This window comes from Euprymna scolopes, chromosome 29, assembly GCF_053919585.1.
Source record: "Euprymna scolopes isolate OS-2025 chromosome 29, ASM5391958v1, whole genome shotgun sequence".
Taxonomy (NCBI): domain Eukaryota; kingdom Metazoa; phylum Mollusca; class Cephalopoda; order Sepiida; family Sepiolidae; genus Euprymna; species Euprymna scolopes.
Window position 1 is genome coordinate 18401567 of NC_136510.1, and position 14383 is coordinate 18415949.

Genomic DNA, 14383 nt, shown 5'->3' on the forward strand with positions numbered 1-14383 from the left:
CACACACACACGTGTGTGTGTGTGTGTGTGTGTGTAATGTATATATTAGTTATAGAAAAGAACAAGATGCGCCACCCAACTCTCTTCCATCAAATGAAAACCTAAGGCGGGAATCTTCAAATGATACCAAACTGTGTATCGGATATTGTTCTGGAAGTGTTAATGGCAGGCTAGTTGTTTGGTTAACACAAAGCATACACGTACTTGGCAGAGATGAGTAGAAGGACACAAATCCAAAGAAAAAAAAAATATTTTTGTCCTGTTTTTATTTTTATAAACTCAACAAAGTAATGAAGAAGAGGGAAAATAATTCAAAGTCCTTGATTGCAGAACAAAACATTGAGATGGAAAATTCTTATGTCTGTGAAAATTCAAATCTGCACGTGCACTGAAGATTTCGAAAACAAATAATCCGATAAGTCCTTCGAAACAACTGATAAAAATACCGATATTTAACAAAAAATAAAGAGAATCTTTTTTCTTTCCGACACTATATCCATGTGAATAATGTTCTCAGATGATCGACTTGAAAATAAACAATGGGCTATTGTCTTCCATTCAGTCTCTCTTTTTGTCTTTCCTTTTTCAATGAATGGAATGATCTATGATTCGCGAATAATGATCTTATGCCATTCTTTAATGCATCTAACCCACGACTCTAAAATAACAGCCATATATCTCCCTGGAATGTGTTTTATGCCAGGTAACTGTCATCTTCTTTTAATATGTCAAATCCATAACTCAACCTTGTGTTTTATTCTGCCCTCATGGCGGGACATGTAAACAGACAAATGTGCACCCAATCTCTGTTCTTTTCTGTCAAAAATAAATAGTTTCCAATCTCGATGAAGCTTTTAGCAAAGTCATTTCTTTGCTCTTATTTTCATAGAGCGGCATTTTGTTTTTGTTCGATACCTTTCCTTCTACAAGTAGTCGATTTGAATTTAACAATCACTATTTGCACATACCCCTTCCGCGTCTGTGTCTGCCTACGCATAAAACAAAAAAGTTAATTTGATTGGACAGCTGCCTGTTACCAGACTGGGGTTTTAAAAATAGTTCAGACATGTGTAATGTAAGTCTAGGCTGCAATGGGGACGTCTGATCAACAGGTAATCTGGTATCATCTCGAATAGGAATGTCACATATATATATAATATGCTAGTAGGGTGACTCGACGTTGCCTGAGATTGAATGATGATCAATGAATGTTTCACACTTCCATATTTTTATTATCATCAAAATCCGTGAAATCACACATTTTTTAATCAAATCGATTGGTTGCCTGCTCTAGTTGGGGACCCATCACGGTGCACCTGGAGGAGGCTTCACATGCCTCTCACAATGACTTAGTTCACAATGCATTGTAGTCTAAATTGCACTGTAGAGAACCTATTGTTGATTTTATAAAATTTTTTATATATAATGGCTTGCATTATAGCTTAAAATGCAAAAGTCAAGTATCGTGCTTCAATTGTGCTCTAAACAGAAACATTTATTTTGAATGTGTCCCTGTAATATCAAAGAACCTACTGTTGATCTTATAAGCCTGGTCTTACTGCTTGTACGGTGGTAATGGCTTGAATTAAAGTTTAAAATGAAAAAGTCAAGTATCTTAGTGCAATTATACTTTAAACAGAAACATTCATTTCCACGGTGCCTCTGTCATATCAAAAAACCTACTGTTGATTTTATATGTTGAACCTTTCAGCTTGTGTAAAACGTCTCAAATGCACTTGTAATGTAAAGGTGTGTAAAGTTTTAGCTTTGGTCAAAATCGCGTGTTACTTCTTTCATCAGATTATTTTGATTATCATTGAAGATATTCTGGTACAAAACCTAAGAACAGTGGCAGGCACATAAAGTACGTTTGTGTGAAATTTGGTAAAAATCAACCCAGTCATTTTCGAGTCAATAGGGATTGATCTCCGGCACACAAAGTTTGTTTTATATAATAGTAGAGATAGAGATACTGTGCCGGCAAAAAGAAAGTCTGCACTTGTAATTTTTTCAAATTTAAGCTAAATTTAATGTAACTGTTTAAACAACCTATTTGATTCGCCTTTTATTCCTCTATAATTTTACCTGTTCATGTTTGACTTTTAATTGAAATATTCTAGTGTTCACGTGCAAATTACAAATGCAGACTTTCTTTTTGCCACCTGTGTATGTATTAGTTTTAATTTTAGATGCCTTTTGATAAGTATATGAAGAGTAAATTCTTGTTTATATTACTTGTATTGATCGACTATTGTTTTCATCTCGAGTGTTATTTGTGTAACGTTTTGGTTGGATTGTTCTTCAACTGTCCTCAGGCAAATTGGTTGTTTGGAAAAGAAAAGTTACTGGCTCTGTAGATATTTTTGTACTCTTTGAATTGATTTCTATTTTATGGTTATTGTTTCAAATATGTGAAAAAATTGGTTGACAAGGGGAAGACAACTCTAAATAAAGAATACGAAAATATCTACGGAACTTTTCTCTTTTCTTTTCCAAACAACAACCAACAAACCGATCGAAACGTTGCACAAATAACGCTCAAGATGAGAGCAATAGTCCGATCAATACAAGTAATATAAACAATCGGCCCTCTTTTAAAAAAATCAGGACTTAAATAATTTTTTGTGTTTTACAACAATGGTGGTTTGTGTTGCTCTGTGTCACTTAAACATGCTGAGCATATGCGGCATCGTTGCAGATAATGACAAACAATTTATTATTATTTTTTTTTTTTTTTTTTAGATATCACTACGATGTGACGAAATGTATGCTTAGTGCTGGAAACATAACAGAGAAATTACGAATTTCAACATTTGATTGCCAGCATGAAACAATTGTCGATTTATATGCAGGTATGATTTTTATCTTTGGGTCAATTGCAGTATAGGGACCGTTATGATATCTCACCTATTCTGCTTGATTTTAACCCAAATGTTGAATGACATTATTATTATTAAATTTAACCTGACCAGTCTGTAGTGGAATGGGATCATAAATGGATGGTAAAATTTAATGCTACTCAGACTAATCTGCTTTCCTTTAAAATTTCCGAGAAACCTTCTCAACCATTGATTGCATGACAAATAACACCCTACCTGAGAGCTCATCATTTAAACGCCCCAACTTAACATTCACATGTAACATGAATTGGAACAAATACACTGATGACATTGCCAAGGCTGCTGCAAAGAAGGTGGTTTTCCTCTACTGTGCTAGAAAATTACTTGCACTTGAAAGTATCCTGTATCACTACAAAGCTGTTATTCACCCATCCATGAGGTATTGTTCTTACATCTGGGTTGGTGCATCTATCACTAATCTCTCTCTCTCTTAAGACAGAATTCAAAAAAGAGTTTCCATTATTGCATTATTGGTCAAGTTCCAACCTCTATTCCATAGCCGAAATGTTACATCCTTGTTTCTGTTTTACAAGTACTTCAATGGAATGTGTACTGATGAAGTCATTGCACTTGTAACCCCTTGACATGCATACACTTGGCAAACCCATCTAGCAACAAAATCCTATTCCTTTGTGGTAGAGGTCTCTATATACCAGAAAGCCTTTTTATACTAATAGCTTCTTCCCACGGACTCTTATACTTTGGAATTCCCTTTGTACTTCCATGACTGTGCTAGCAATGCAGAAGTTTAAATCTAACACGAACAGACATCTCGCTTGTCTCCTCATATAATCCCCAGTAGATATGGTCCCAAATAGTAGCCTTTTGTGTTCCAAGTGGCAATATGCCTTGCTTGGGGCGAAGAAGAGTAAAAAGGAAAATGTAAAAGTTGTCCAACACATGCCAACATGTATAACACGGATCTCTACTATTATATAAAAGTCACTTTGTGTGTTAGTTCCTCATAGGTTCCAAAACGGCTGAGTCTATCTTTTGCAACTTTCACACAAATACTAATTTATGTCTGGCAGTGTTCTTAGATATGTTTTGTACAGAAATTTATCTGATGTGTATCGAAAATCAAAAAAATCTGATCTTAAAAATAGCTTTTCTCTCTTACAGATATTTCAATTTTTTCTTATTAATGAGTTTAATTTATGATGAAAGAAAAGGTACCATTTAAAATCGTCACAAATCATTTCTTCGTTTGCATATTTTAAAACTAAGCATTAATCAGAAGTGACTTTTTCAAGGCATTCATTGTCAAGCTCAAATATCAGCTGACATGATATTGTAAACAAACACAGACGGAATTTGATGAACAACAGACATTATAATTATTATTTTTTATTTTTTTGTGAATTAGTCCACCAGGCAAATTATTTCTCATAATATATAATATTCAATAGAGGATTTATTCTATAATACATACACAATCCGCATAAATTAAAATATCATGTTTAAGTGTGTTGGGCGACCGGGCAATGCTGGGCTGCCAGCTAGTGATGTTATGATAATTAAATTGTAATATTTTTTTTTTGTTTGATTGATTTTTTTTTGTTTTGATTGATATTTTTTTGTTTTGATTGATATTTTTTTGTTTTGATTGATTTTTTGTTTTTATGTCTTCAAAATCCATGTTGCTTTTTTATTTTTTAACTTCAAAAATTTAAAAACTTTTTAAAATGTTGTTATACACAAAACAAACTTTTAGACAAAAGAAAAATATTTTTTAATAGAATTTAGCAAATTTCCTTTCTCTTTATTAAGCCATGGTCATAAAAACGTTAACAATAGACAGAGGCTATTAAGCTAATTAGGGAATGCATAAAACTTAGGAATATCATGATCGTTAACCAATTCAGAATTCCGAAAATGTGACAGTGATGCATGTTCGTTCACACAATTCTGAGGCAGCATGTTCAGGACTGCAGAACACAATGTCAAAGGAGATTATTAGTGCATCTCTGAGTAAACATCAGTGATATTATACAGATGGTCTAATGTGAATGTATATTGTCGCAGGTTTGGTCTGTTCAACCACAGCACAGGATGGTATTTAAGCATTGCAGTGGGGGCAAGAACCATATAATAATCTGTAGACAACAGAAGCAACTGTGTATTCCGGCGAGTAGATAGCAGGTCTAATCCAAGCTGATCATATATTTCAGAGGGAACGGGGTTGCAGCAGGGAATGTATAATGTATATCTGATGGCATGACTATAGACACTCAAAAGAATCGGAACACCTTGTCAACTCTGGCAAATACTAGGGACCTGTATTCCAAGTGGGGACGAATCCTTGTCTTGTAAAGCCTAGTCAGCAAATGTCATTCATGAGGAATTTGGTAGGTCAGAATATGCAACACAAATCTCCCTATTAACTCTATTGGATATATTATAAGACGAGTGGTCGTCAAACCTAAAATTGCTAGATATTACTTCCAGATAGTTATGACATTTCGAGAATGGCATAAATATGTCTTGAAACCAAATTCCATAAACAAAATTTTTAAATCCAAAAATTCAAAGCTTTAAAAAAAAAAATTAGTTGTTTATTTAATAATATTGTCAAAATAAATGAATAAATGGATAAAACTTTCAAATTTATAGATGTTAGATGAATTTTATCCAACGTGTAAATGCCAGCTTCATGATGGTCCACTTTTTTTAACGTTTACTCTAGTCTCCCTATCATCTCTCGTTAATGTGCCATTTTTGTTATAATCATGTTGCTACTAGGAGGGAATCAGAAGTTTTGAAAGGATTCAAAATTATGCCATGCGACATGCATACTCCTGACTAACTGAACAAGCGGTAAAATCCCACCTCTTCACTAATGAGGTCCCCAGGTGTCGGAAAACCTTCTATTCTAATGTTTTTTTTTTCTCTTGGACTGGTAGACTTTGGATTCCTTCCCTGTTTCTTGCTTCCCTAACTGTATCAACCTGCTGAAGTTTAAATGTAGTATGAACGGACATCTCACTACTCAACTCCCCACAGTCCACTGTTAGACACGATCTTTAATAGTAACCCCTATGTTCCAAGTGGCAATATTGTTTGGAGGTGAAAAAAAAGTAAAAAAAATAAAAAATACACATGTAAATTCGCGTCGACTCTTCCAATTCCAGATTTAATGCACTTTTTTTTCTTGTTTTAATTGTTGTTTCTTTCAGGAATTGGTTATTTCACATTGCCTTATTTGGTGCATGCCAAGGCCACTGTGGTCCACGCGTGTGAATGGAACCCCGATGCTGTTCATGCCTTGAAAGAAAACCTCAAGTTGAATAACGTGGCAGATCGGTGCATCATTCATTTTGGAGACAATAAAAAAGTAAGTTTACACTGCCTTGTCTCCATTTTTTTTTCTTTTTCTTTTCTTTTTTCTTTTCTTTCTTTTTTCATTCCTTTTTTTTCTTTTTAACCATTTATCAAGGCCCAGAGGCAACTAGGATAAGGATTAAGTGTAATGTAGATAGTGAGATTAGATGAGTCAAGGTAGAACCAGTTTTTTTTCCAGTTCTTTCTTTCTTTTTTTGGTGCTTTTTAACTATTCTTTTTTTTTTTTTTTTTTTCAGGTTAAATTCAAGCTTCACAATATCTTTTTTTTTTTAATTAATTTATTTTTAGTTTATTAAATTGTTAGTTGGAAGCACAGAATAGTTACAAAACACCCTCTCCTCCCCATCTTAAGAATGGCTTTCAAAATAATATTATTTCAGTACGGTGGCAAAAGTGCACAAGTACCCTTTTTTTCTTTTCTTTTTTTTTTGGGGAGGTTACTACTTATGAAGACCTGGAGGTCACGCTAGGATAAAGGTTAGGTAGATGCTGAAACAACAAGATCAGTCACGGTGGAACTTGAGTACGGCTTGATTATCTAAGAGGATGGCTCAATAGGAATTTATTCACATTAGATCTGAAGACTACCACCTACCACGTTATAGTCAGCCGGGAAACAGACCCGTAGTGTAGGCAGCCATTATCACACAGGGTGAAGTTTGATGCGAATGTTCTTAGTGAAAAGTTTGACTTTGTCGGATGCTGATGTAATCACCTCAGGTCCGTTGATGATGGTTGGAATGGAAGTTACGCATCTGTTCAGAACTCTGTTTGTTATGCACCAAAACTCATGGGAACCAAACCATTGTTCAGCTACTTTAGACTTAATGGTTCAAACAAAAAACCTGTTTTCAATTAACTTTTTGTAGTGGTTGCTAGCGATCTTAATATGCAGCTCCTCCCTATCATATATATGAAGGATTCTGGTAAATTATGTTTACTAATGGGACCTGTGGAAATTTCACAGCAGCTTTTTTCGTATGTAATATATTGCTGCTGAGCATACTGTGGACGTTCAGAGTGAACGGAGACCTCATGATATTATTGTAACCCTTTTGTTAAAACTGTAAAATTATTTATCTAAGTAATCTGGTGGTCAGAATATATCTGGTTATTCCGGTTTATCTGCAATATCCTTATAGGAATCTGTGACATATTTGCATTGTATCGATGCCCGGCGCAAACTGAAACTCCACAATATTATTATACCATCTTTAGACTGACGAGCTACTACCCTTTGATTCTAGCCAAAAAAAAACGAGAAGGTATATTTTAGTTTCACATAAAGCCTAAAAGTGAGATCATTTTTTAAGTTTTATTTCATTTTTACATTGCGTCTTCAGTGATCGGGAGATCCTATTTATTAAAAAGGAGGATAGAAGGTGATAACATTATGAACATTAAATTAGCATCTATATACACTAATTTAATGTTCATAGTATGTTATCACCTTCCATCCTCCCTTTTAATAAATAGGATCTCCTAATAGAATAATCTATAATCTGGAAACAGTGACACACGCATGTACATACGTTAAAGGTACTATGGTATTAATGTATAGATTCTTGTTTGTTTGCAACACAATTGTCAAGAGTTCCATCAAATTTTTTTTTAATTTGGCATGTCATTTAAATTTATTTTTTTTAAATTAAAAATTTATTTATTTTTTTTTTTTTTTTAACTACTACCTACATACATACTACCCTTCTGATTTACCCTTATATGTTATACCTACTTTTAATTACTATTCACCATTTTATCTTATTTCTTCCTTCTCATTTCATTTCTAAATGTCATTAAGTCAGTTATTTTCTATATTTGCATCTTGTATAATTCTGGCCCTTCTCTTCTGATAAGAAGCATTTAGCTTCAAAATGCCACGGTTTAAAGAGTTTATTTTCTTAATTTCTCACTAAACTTTTCCTTATTGTTCTGATGATATAATAAAGTTATAACTTTTATTCCTCGTCTTTGCATTTAATATTATTGTTTGCTCCTCTTAATAGTGTTGGGCTCTTCTCATTTTGATAAGTTTTGCTTTATTAAAGACTAGCAGTTCAGCCATGCTTTGCTCAGGCCCTATTAACTTTATGTGCATATATATATATATATATGTTTTGAGAAAAATAGAAAAGCCGAATGAAATTATTAAAATAATCATTTCGTCCTTATTTCAGAGGACATCTTCAGGATAAAAAATGCAAGAAAAGAAAAAGTCATAGATCATACGAAAAAGAGAATAGTTTTTTAATCCTACCCATGTCGGGAAGGACACATGTGTGCGTATGGGAAGGTTAGGTTGTTCAATGTCTATATATACACTTTTAAAAATGCGTTAAGTAAAATATGTACATTTTTTTTTTTTTTTTTTATAAACTTATTCATTTTGTTGAAATATTTAAGGAAAAACGGTTAGCCAGGATCTATTTTGATATTTTGTTCTCTGCTTATTATTTTCCCTATGGTAGGGGCTAAATGGTAGAAGCCTTTTCTTTGCGTAATAGTATTAGTATTTAATATTAGTGCTGATTCTAAAAGTCTTCTTTTAGCTCTATCTATCACGTATTTAATAATTTTCGCATGATCTAAATTAAACGAGTGATCATGTTCTGCACAATGGCAAAAGAGTGCATTTAGGGTGTTACCATTCCTTATATCTCTTCTGTGTTCGTAAAGTCTTAATTTAAAATTTCGCTGTGTTTCACCTATGTACGCTTGTTGACAGTTGTTACATGGGATGGAATATATACCGGCGACGAATGTGAGGGTTTTGGGAGAGTGCTCGGTAGTTTTTAATGTCTGTTTTATTGTTGAGGAAGTTGTTTGTATCAAGTGAAAACCAAGTCTATTAAGAGTGTCGTAGGTTTTTGTATTTTTGGTGTGGGTGGGAATGAAAAGATGTCTGTTTAGTAGTGAGGTATTTGTTTCATTTTTCTGTCTGTTTATATTATAGTGTATTTTCGTAGCTTTTTTCTTTGCATAAGAAATGAAATAGGATGGGTACTGTAGTTTTTTTTAAACATTCGTAATGTATTGAAATTCATCATTAAGATATTGAGGGCTGCATATTCTAAAGGCACGCAAGAAAAAAACAATAATCATGCCAGTCTTTATTTTATCATTGTGGTGCGAGTAGTAATGAATATAATCGTTTTTGTGTGTGGTCTTTCTATGTACTTTGAAACTCAGCTCGGTTTCTGATCTGATGAGGAGTATGTCTAGAAAAGCTATATTTTCAATACATTACGAATGTTTTAAAAAAACTACAGTACCCATCCTATTTCATTTCTTATGCAAAGAAAAAAGCTACGAAAATACACTATAATATAAACAGTTAAATTAAATATAATAAATAGTTAAATTACATATAAACAATTTTTTCTAACGCGCTGATGAAGCCCAAACTTGTGCAAATTATAATTTAATAAACAATTGTATATATTCTTATGTCAGAGATTGTCGTTTGCATAACATTTAAATTTCTGCATGTTGGTACGGCCAGGGAGCAAGGAAAGAATTGCAAAGGTTAACAGTTTGAGGAATGAAACTATTGGACACTAGGTTGAGAAATTTGTCTAGATTTGAGCTTTTTTTGTTTTTTTTAAAAGCGTCTATATGAAAATAATTCTTATCTAGTCAAAGCATTTTCTAAAAGGAATTAAATCAAATTACAGTTTTATTGCACTTAACATGTTGTAATGATTCACCAAAAGAACAAATCAGAATAAAATGTTGATTTTGTAGGAAGAAAACTATTGAGGACAAAAATAAAGAGATTAATTTTACTTTTTACCTTTATGTATGGATATTATTATTATTATTATTATTATTATTATTATTATTATTATTATTTTAAGTTATGGGGGAATTCCAATATTTTCCACTGATTCTGATGCAATTACTGATTCTGTTTTTAAATTCCTGATTCCAATACAATAACTGACTGATTCCAATTTTTTTAAAAACCTCTAAATGTTTATCTATAGAGTTTTTTGTTTTTTAAATTTTGATATTACTGTAAAAATTAATGTAACATGAGCATATATATATATATATATATATATATATATATATATATATATATATATATATATATGTGTGTGTGTGTGTGGGTGGGAGTGTATATATTTATAAGGTTTTCATTTTACTAATAGTTTAAAAGCAATAAATATTTATCCTTAGGAGGGAAAAATTAACTTTAACACAAAAACAAACAAAATAAAAAAATATCGTTTTTGGCATTGGAAAATAGAAAAAAATTTGCTTCGATACTGATACCTAAAAAAAGTTCCCATTTTTCTGATTCTCAATTCGGATTAATCGCCTCAAGACTAGTTATTTTATTATTTTATTTTATTTTTATTTACAGGTATGTCCGCATGGTGTAGCAGATCGTGTCAACCTTGGTCTCCTACCCAGTAGTCGAGAAGGTTGGTTACCTGCCTGTCTCTCCCTGAAAAGTGAAATGGGTGGAATCCTTCATATCCACGAAAATGTTACTACAACTCCGAGTAACAAATGTGAAGATCTACGACTGAAACTACAAAATCGTGCAGTTGAAGCAGCTGCTGAGTTGTCTGCTACACTTCAGGGCCAGAGCAACCTTATGCCCATCTACCGAAATCTGAACCAGTCACCCCCAAGGCCTGGGGCCGGGGCGGCAACTTCTGGTCACCCGTATCTGGCTAATGACTTTCCTAAATACCCATCAGATGAACTTCATCCTTCTGACGTGGAAAACCCTGATTTTATCAAAGTCTATCAGACGTGGAATTACGACAAAGCACCATCTGTAAAACAGATCCATCGACAAGAACAGTGGGATGCGTGGGCTGCTGACATAGCTGCATCGATTCGGCACATTTTGGAGGAACTTCATTGCAAGCCATGGGCGACAATCGTGAAACACATTGAACACGTTAAGCCGTATGGTCCTCATGTTGATCATTTAGTTTTGGATTTGGAGTGTCGGCCGGTAGAGAGGTTTGCTCACCACGGAATCGCATACTAGCTGACTCAGTTGGTCACACTTGTGTTCTTTACGTGTTTGTTGCACAAGTTGAAGGTCAGTGTTGTAGAACTGGAGAGAAGCAGAATGAGGTGTCTTCCAAATAAAAGGTGCTAGTTTGGTGAGATATGTTAGCATGTTATCGAATAAAAAAAACAAAACTTCTCCACTTATTTTCAAGGTGTGCAATGACTGGATAAGTTGCATAAAATGGAAATGCATGATGGAAGAATATTTTGGATGGAATTTATATTTTTATTTTTGTTGGTTCATTTGTATATGTGCATACATACATGTTATTGTGTGTGTGTTGTGCATGTGTGTGTGTGTGTGCACATATCAATGTGTATGTTGGTGTGTACATATGTGTATATACGGGTGTAAGAGTGTACACACATTATGTGCTAATGTGTATATATATATATTGGTATAAGCACATATATATATCATGTGTATTTAGGCAGCATGCTTTCATTTAAACAAACGTTATTATATAGCACTGAATATCTTCTTTTTTTTTTTTAATCTTTTTTTTTGTATGAGCTATGTTGTTTCAGTAAAATAGGATATGACGGTAATTTTTTTTTTTTTTTAGTACTTCTGACTGAATTCTCTCAGTTATCATAAGGCAGTTTCATATATTGCTACACAATTTAAAAATGGCAGACATTAAATTGCTTGTGATAACTGGGAGAATTGAGCTGAAAGTTCTTGAAAAAAAAAAAAAAAATGGAACAAAAAGACACCTACAAAATCTATATTCAGCACTTTGACAAAAACACAAGAAAATTCATACAAAAAAATTATAATTAAACAGAGACACTCGGTGCTATATAATAAAATTTGTTTGAATATATATATATATATATATATATATATATTTTTTTTTTTTTTCAATTTTCTAGCTGGGGATGAGGTATCTGATTGGATGCCAGACATTCACCCACTATTTCATGTATTTATGTGTGTTACAACATGCGTAAACATATGTCATATATATCTATGTATATATATATATATATATATATATATGATGAGAATAATGGAAATAGTATTCCGACGAGATTGAGAAATAAAAAAGAAACAAACTAAGTTATGTGTTCAGCAACGTTTCATCTTTATTGAGAGACTTCCTCTGGTTGAATGAAATTAAGAAAACAAAACACCAGTACAAATATTTGAAAATATATTTTTGATGTAATGAAATGTATGACCTTGTTCCATTTCAGACATGAAAAATCGTTGGAACTTAAAAAAAAAAAAGAAAAAAAGATGAGGGTGTAGTGTTGTAAAAGAGTAAGACTAGACACAGGTTGATTGTAGAAAACACCTTGAATTGCATCATATCTTTTTAAATATATTAACGGCTAATCTTACTCTTTTTTTGCACAATTACATCATTACATTAAAAATATATTTTAAAATATTTGTCCTGGTGTTGTTTTTTTTTTTTTCTTAATTTCATTCATCCAAAGTAAGTTTCGCAATAAAGATAAAATGTTGATGAACACATAACTTGGTCTGTTCCTTTTTTATATATATAGGTGTATGTATGTGTGTTACAATATTTGTAAGCATGTCATATATATACGTGTGTGTGTGTGTGTGTGTGTGTGTGTGTGTCTCACAATGTGTAAGCATGTCATGTATGTGTGTTAAAATATGTATAAGAATGTCGTATCTATGTGTGAGTGTGAGTCAGGGTTATCATGAAACCGGAATCTTTACTGCATTTTATACCACAGGGAAATAGCCATCTGGTACATGGCCTCATACGTTACATGTCATCAGCTTGCAAACAGTTTCATTGTACCTAATTTCACTCGCAAGGCTCATCTACATATAAACATATGTATTTACGCAAGTCATAAATCATTAAAGGAGAAGAACAATAATAAATGGACAGGGGAAAGAGAAACGAAAGTGAAATACACAAAGCTAGGTTCCAAAAATTCTGTCAATAGATAAAGACTATTTTTATATAAAAAATGTTGAAGGTATGGAAATTAAGAAATTGCTACTGCCTTTTTTTTTTTTTTTTTTTTTTTTTTTTGTGTGTATGACTGGCATGATAAATACCAAAGACTGTGTGGGGGAAGTGATCATGTAATCTCGGCAAACCAATTTCAAATCCCGTTTGCATTATTATAAATATATTAAACCAAACTGACCTATCCCAACCCACAACTAATATATATATATATTAATCTTGAAACAATTGTAACTAACGATGAAATACACTATTTGTTGCTATCAACCCATTCTTTGAAGTCTTGGTTTTTGTTAAAACATATATATATATATATATATATATATATGTATATATTGTGTGTGTGTGTGGTAATAAAAATAAATATATTTTGCTCTACAATAGTATTGAGCACTTTTACAGGGTTTTTTTTACCATTTACCCATTATATATATATATATATATATATATATATATATATATAACTACTCCATTTACTCACATAAAATTAATATACGAAAGTATAAATCTATGCGTAAACTTTAAGTATTTACTTCAAAAGTGCTCAATACGTGGGTAGAGCTAGTTATATATTTTATAACTTATATATATATATATATATATATATATAATGGGTAAATGATAAAAGCAAACTGTAAAAGTGCTCAATGCTATTGTATTTTAGAGCAAAATATATATTTTTTTAATCTGTTTAGTTATATGTTTCCACTACCAGAATCGAATTAATGATCCGATAGTTTTGTCAGACATTACGGATTTCAATATTTATTTTAAGGAAGAAGAAATAAAAAAAAAAAAAAAATACAAATTCAAATCAGCAGCACCAACTGTAAAATCATATCGGGGAGGCGGGGGGTGGGGTGGAAAAAGAAGAGGATTAAATTACAAAACCAGAGAGAGAGGAGTGAAAGAGAAATGGGAGAGGGGTAAGTTATTAAGAGAGAAGGAAAGAATGAAAGAAAGAGGCAAGTGGTTAAATAGATCGGCGGGGTTGGATATGATCCGGCAGTTAATATGGAGATCAAAATATAGAGTATAAATGATATAAAAAATAATGAAGTAAAATATGTATATATATATATATATATATATATATAAAGGATGATTAATCAGAATTGGGAATCGGAAAAATCAGAATCAGAA

At 32.4% G+C, this 14383-nt stretch overlaps 1 protein-coding gene across 1 annotated transcript in view; it reads left to right on the top strand.

The window, feature by feature from the left end:
- The window catches only part of LOC145252523 (tRNA wybutosine-synthesizing protein 2 homolog), a 77222-nt gene extending 65722 nt beyond the window's left edge, over window positions 1-11500 (top strand). The window contains exons 4-6 of the mRNA XM_080112070.1: window positions 2743-2852; window positions 6077-6234; window positions 10612-11500. Coding sequence (XP_079968196.1) covers window positions 2743-2852; window positions 6077-6234; window positions 10612-11253 — 910 coding nt within the window. The 3' untranslated portion in view covers window positions 11254-11500. The remainder of the gene's footprint in view (window positions 1-2742; window positions 2853-6076; window positions 6235-10611) is intronic.
- Window positions 11501-14383: the final 2883 nt, after the last annotated feature.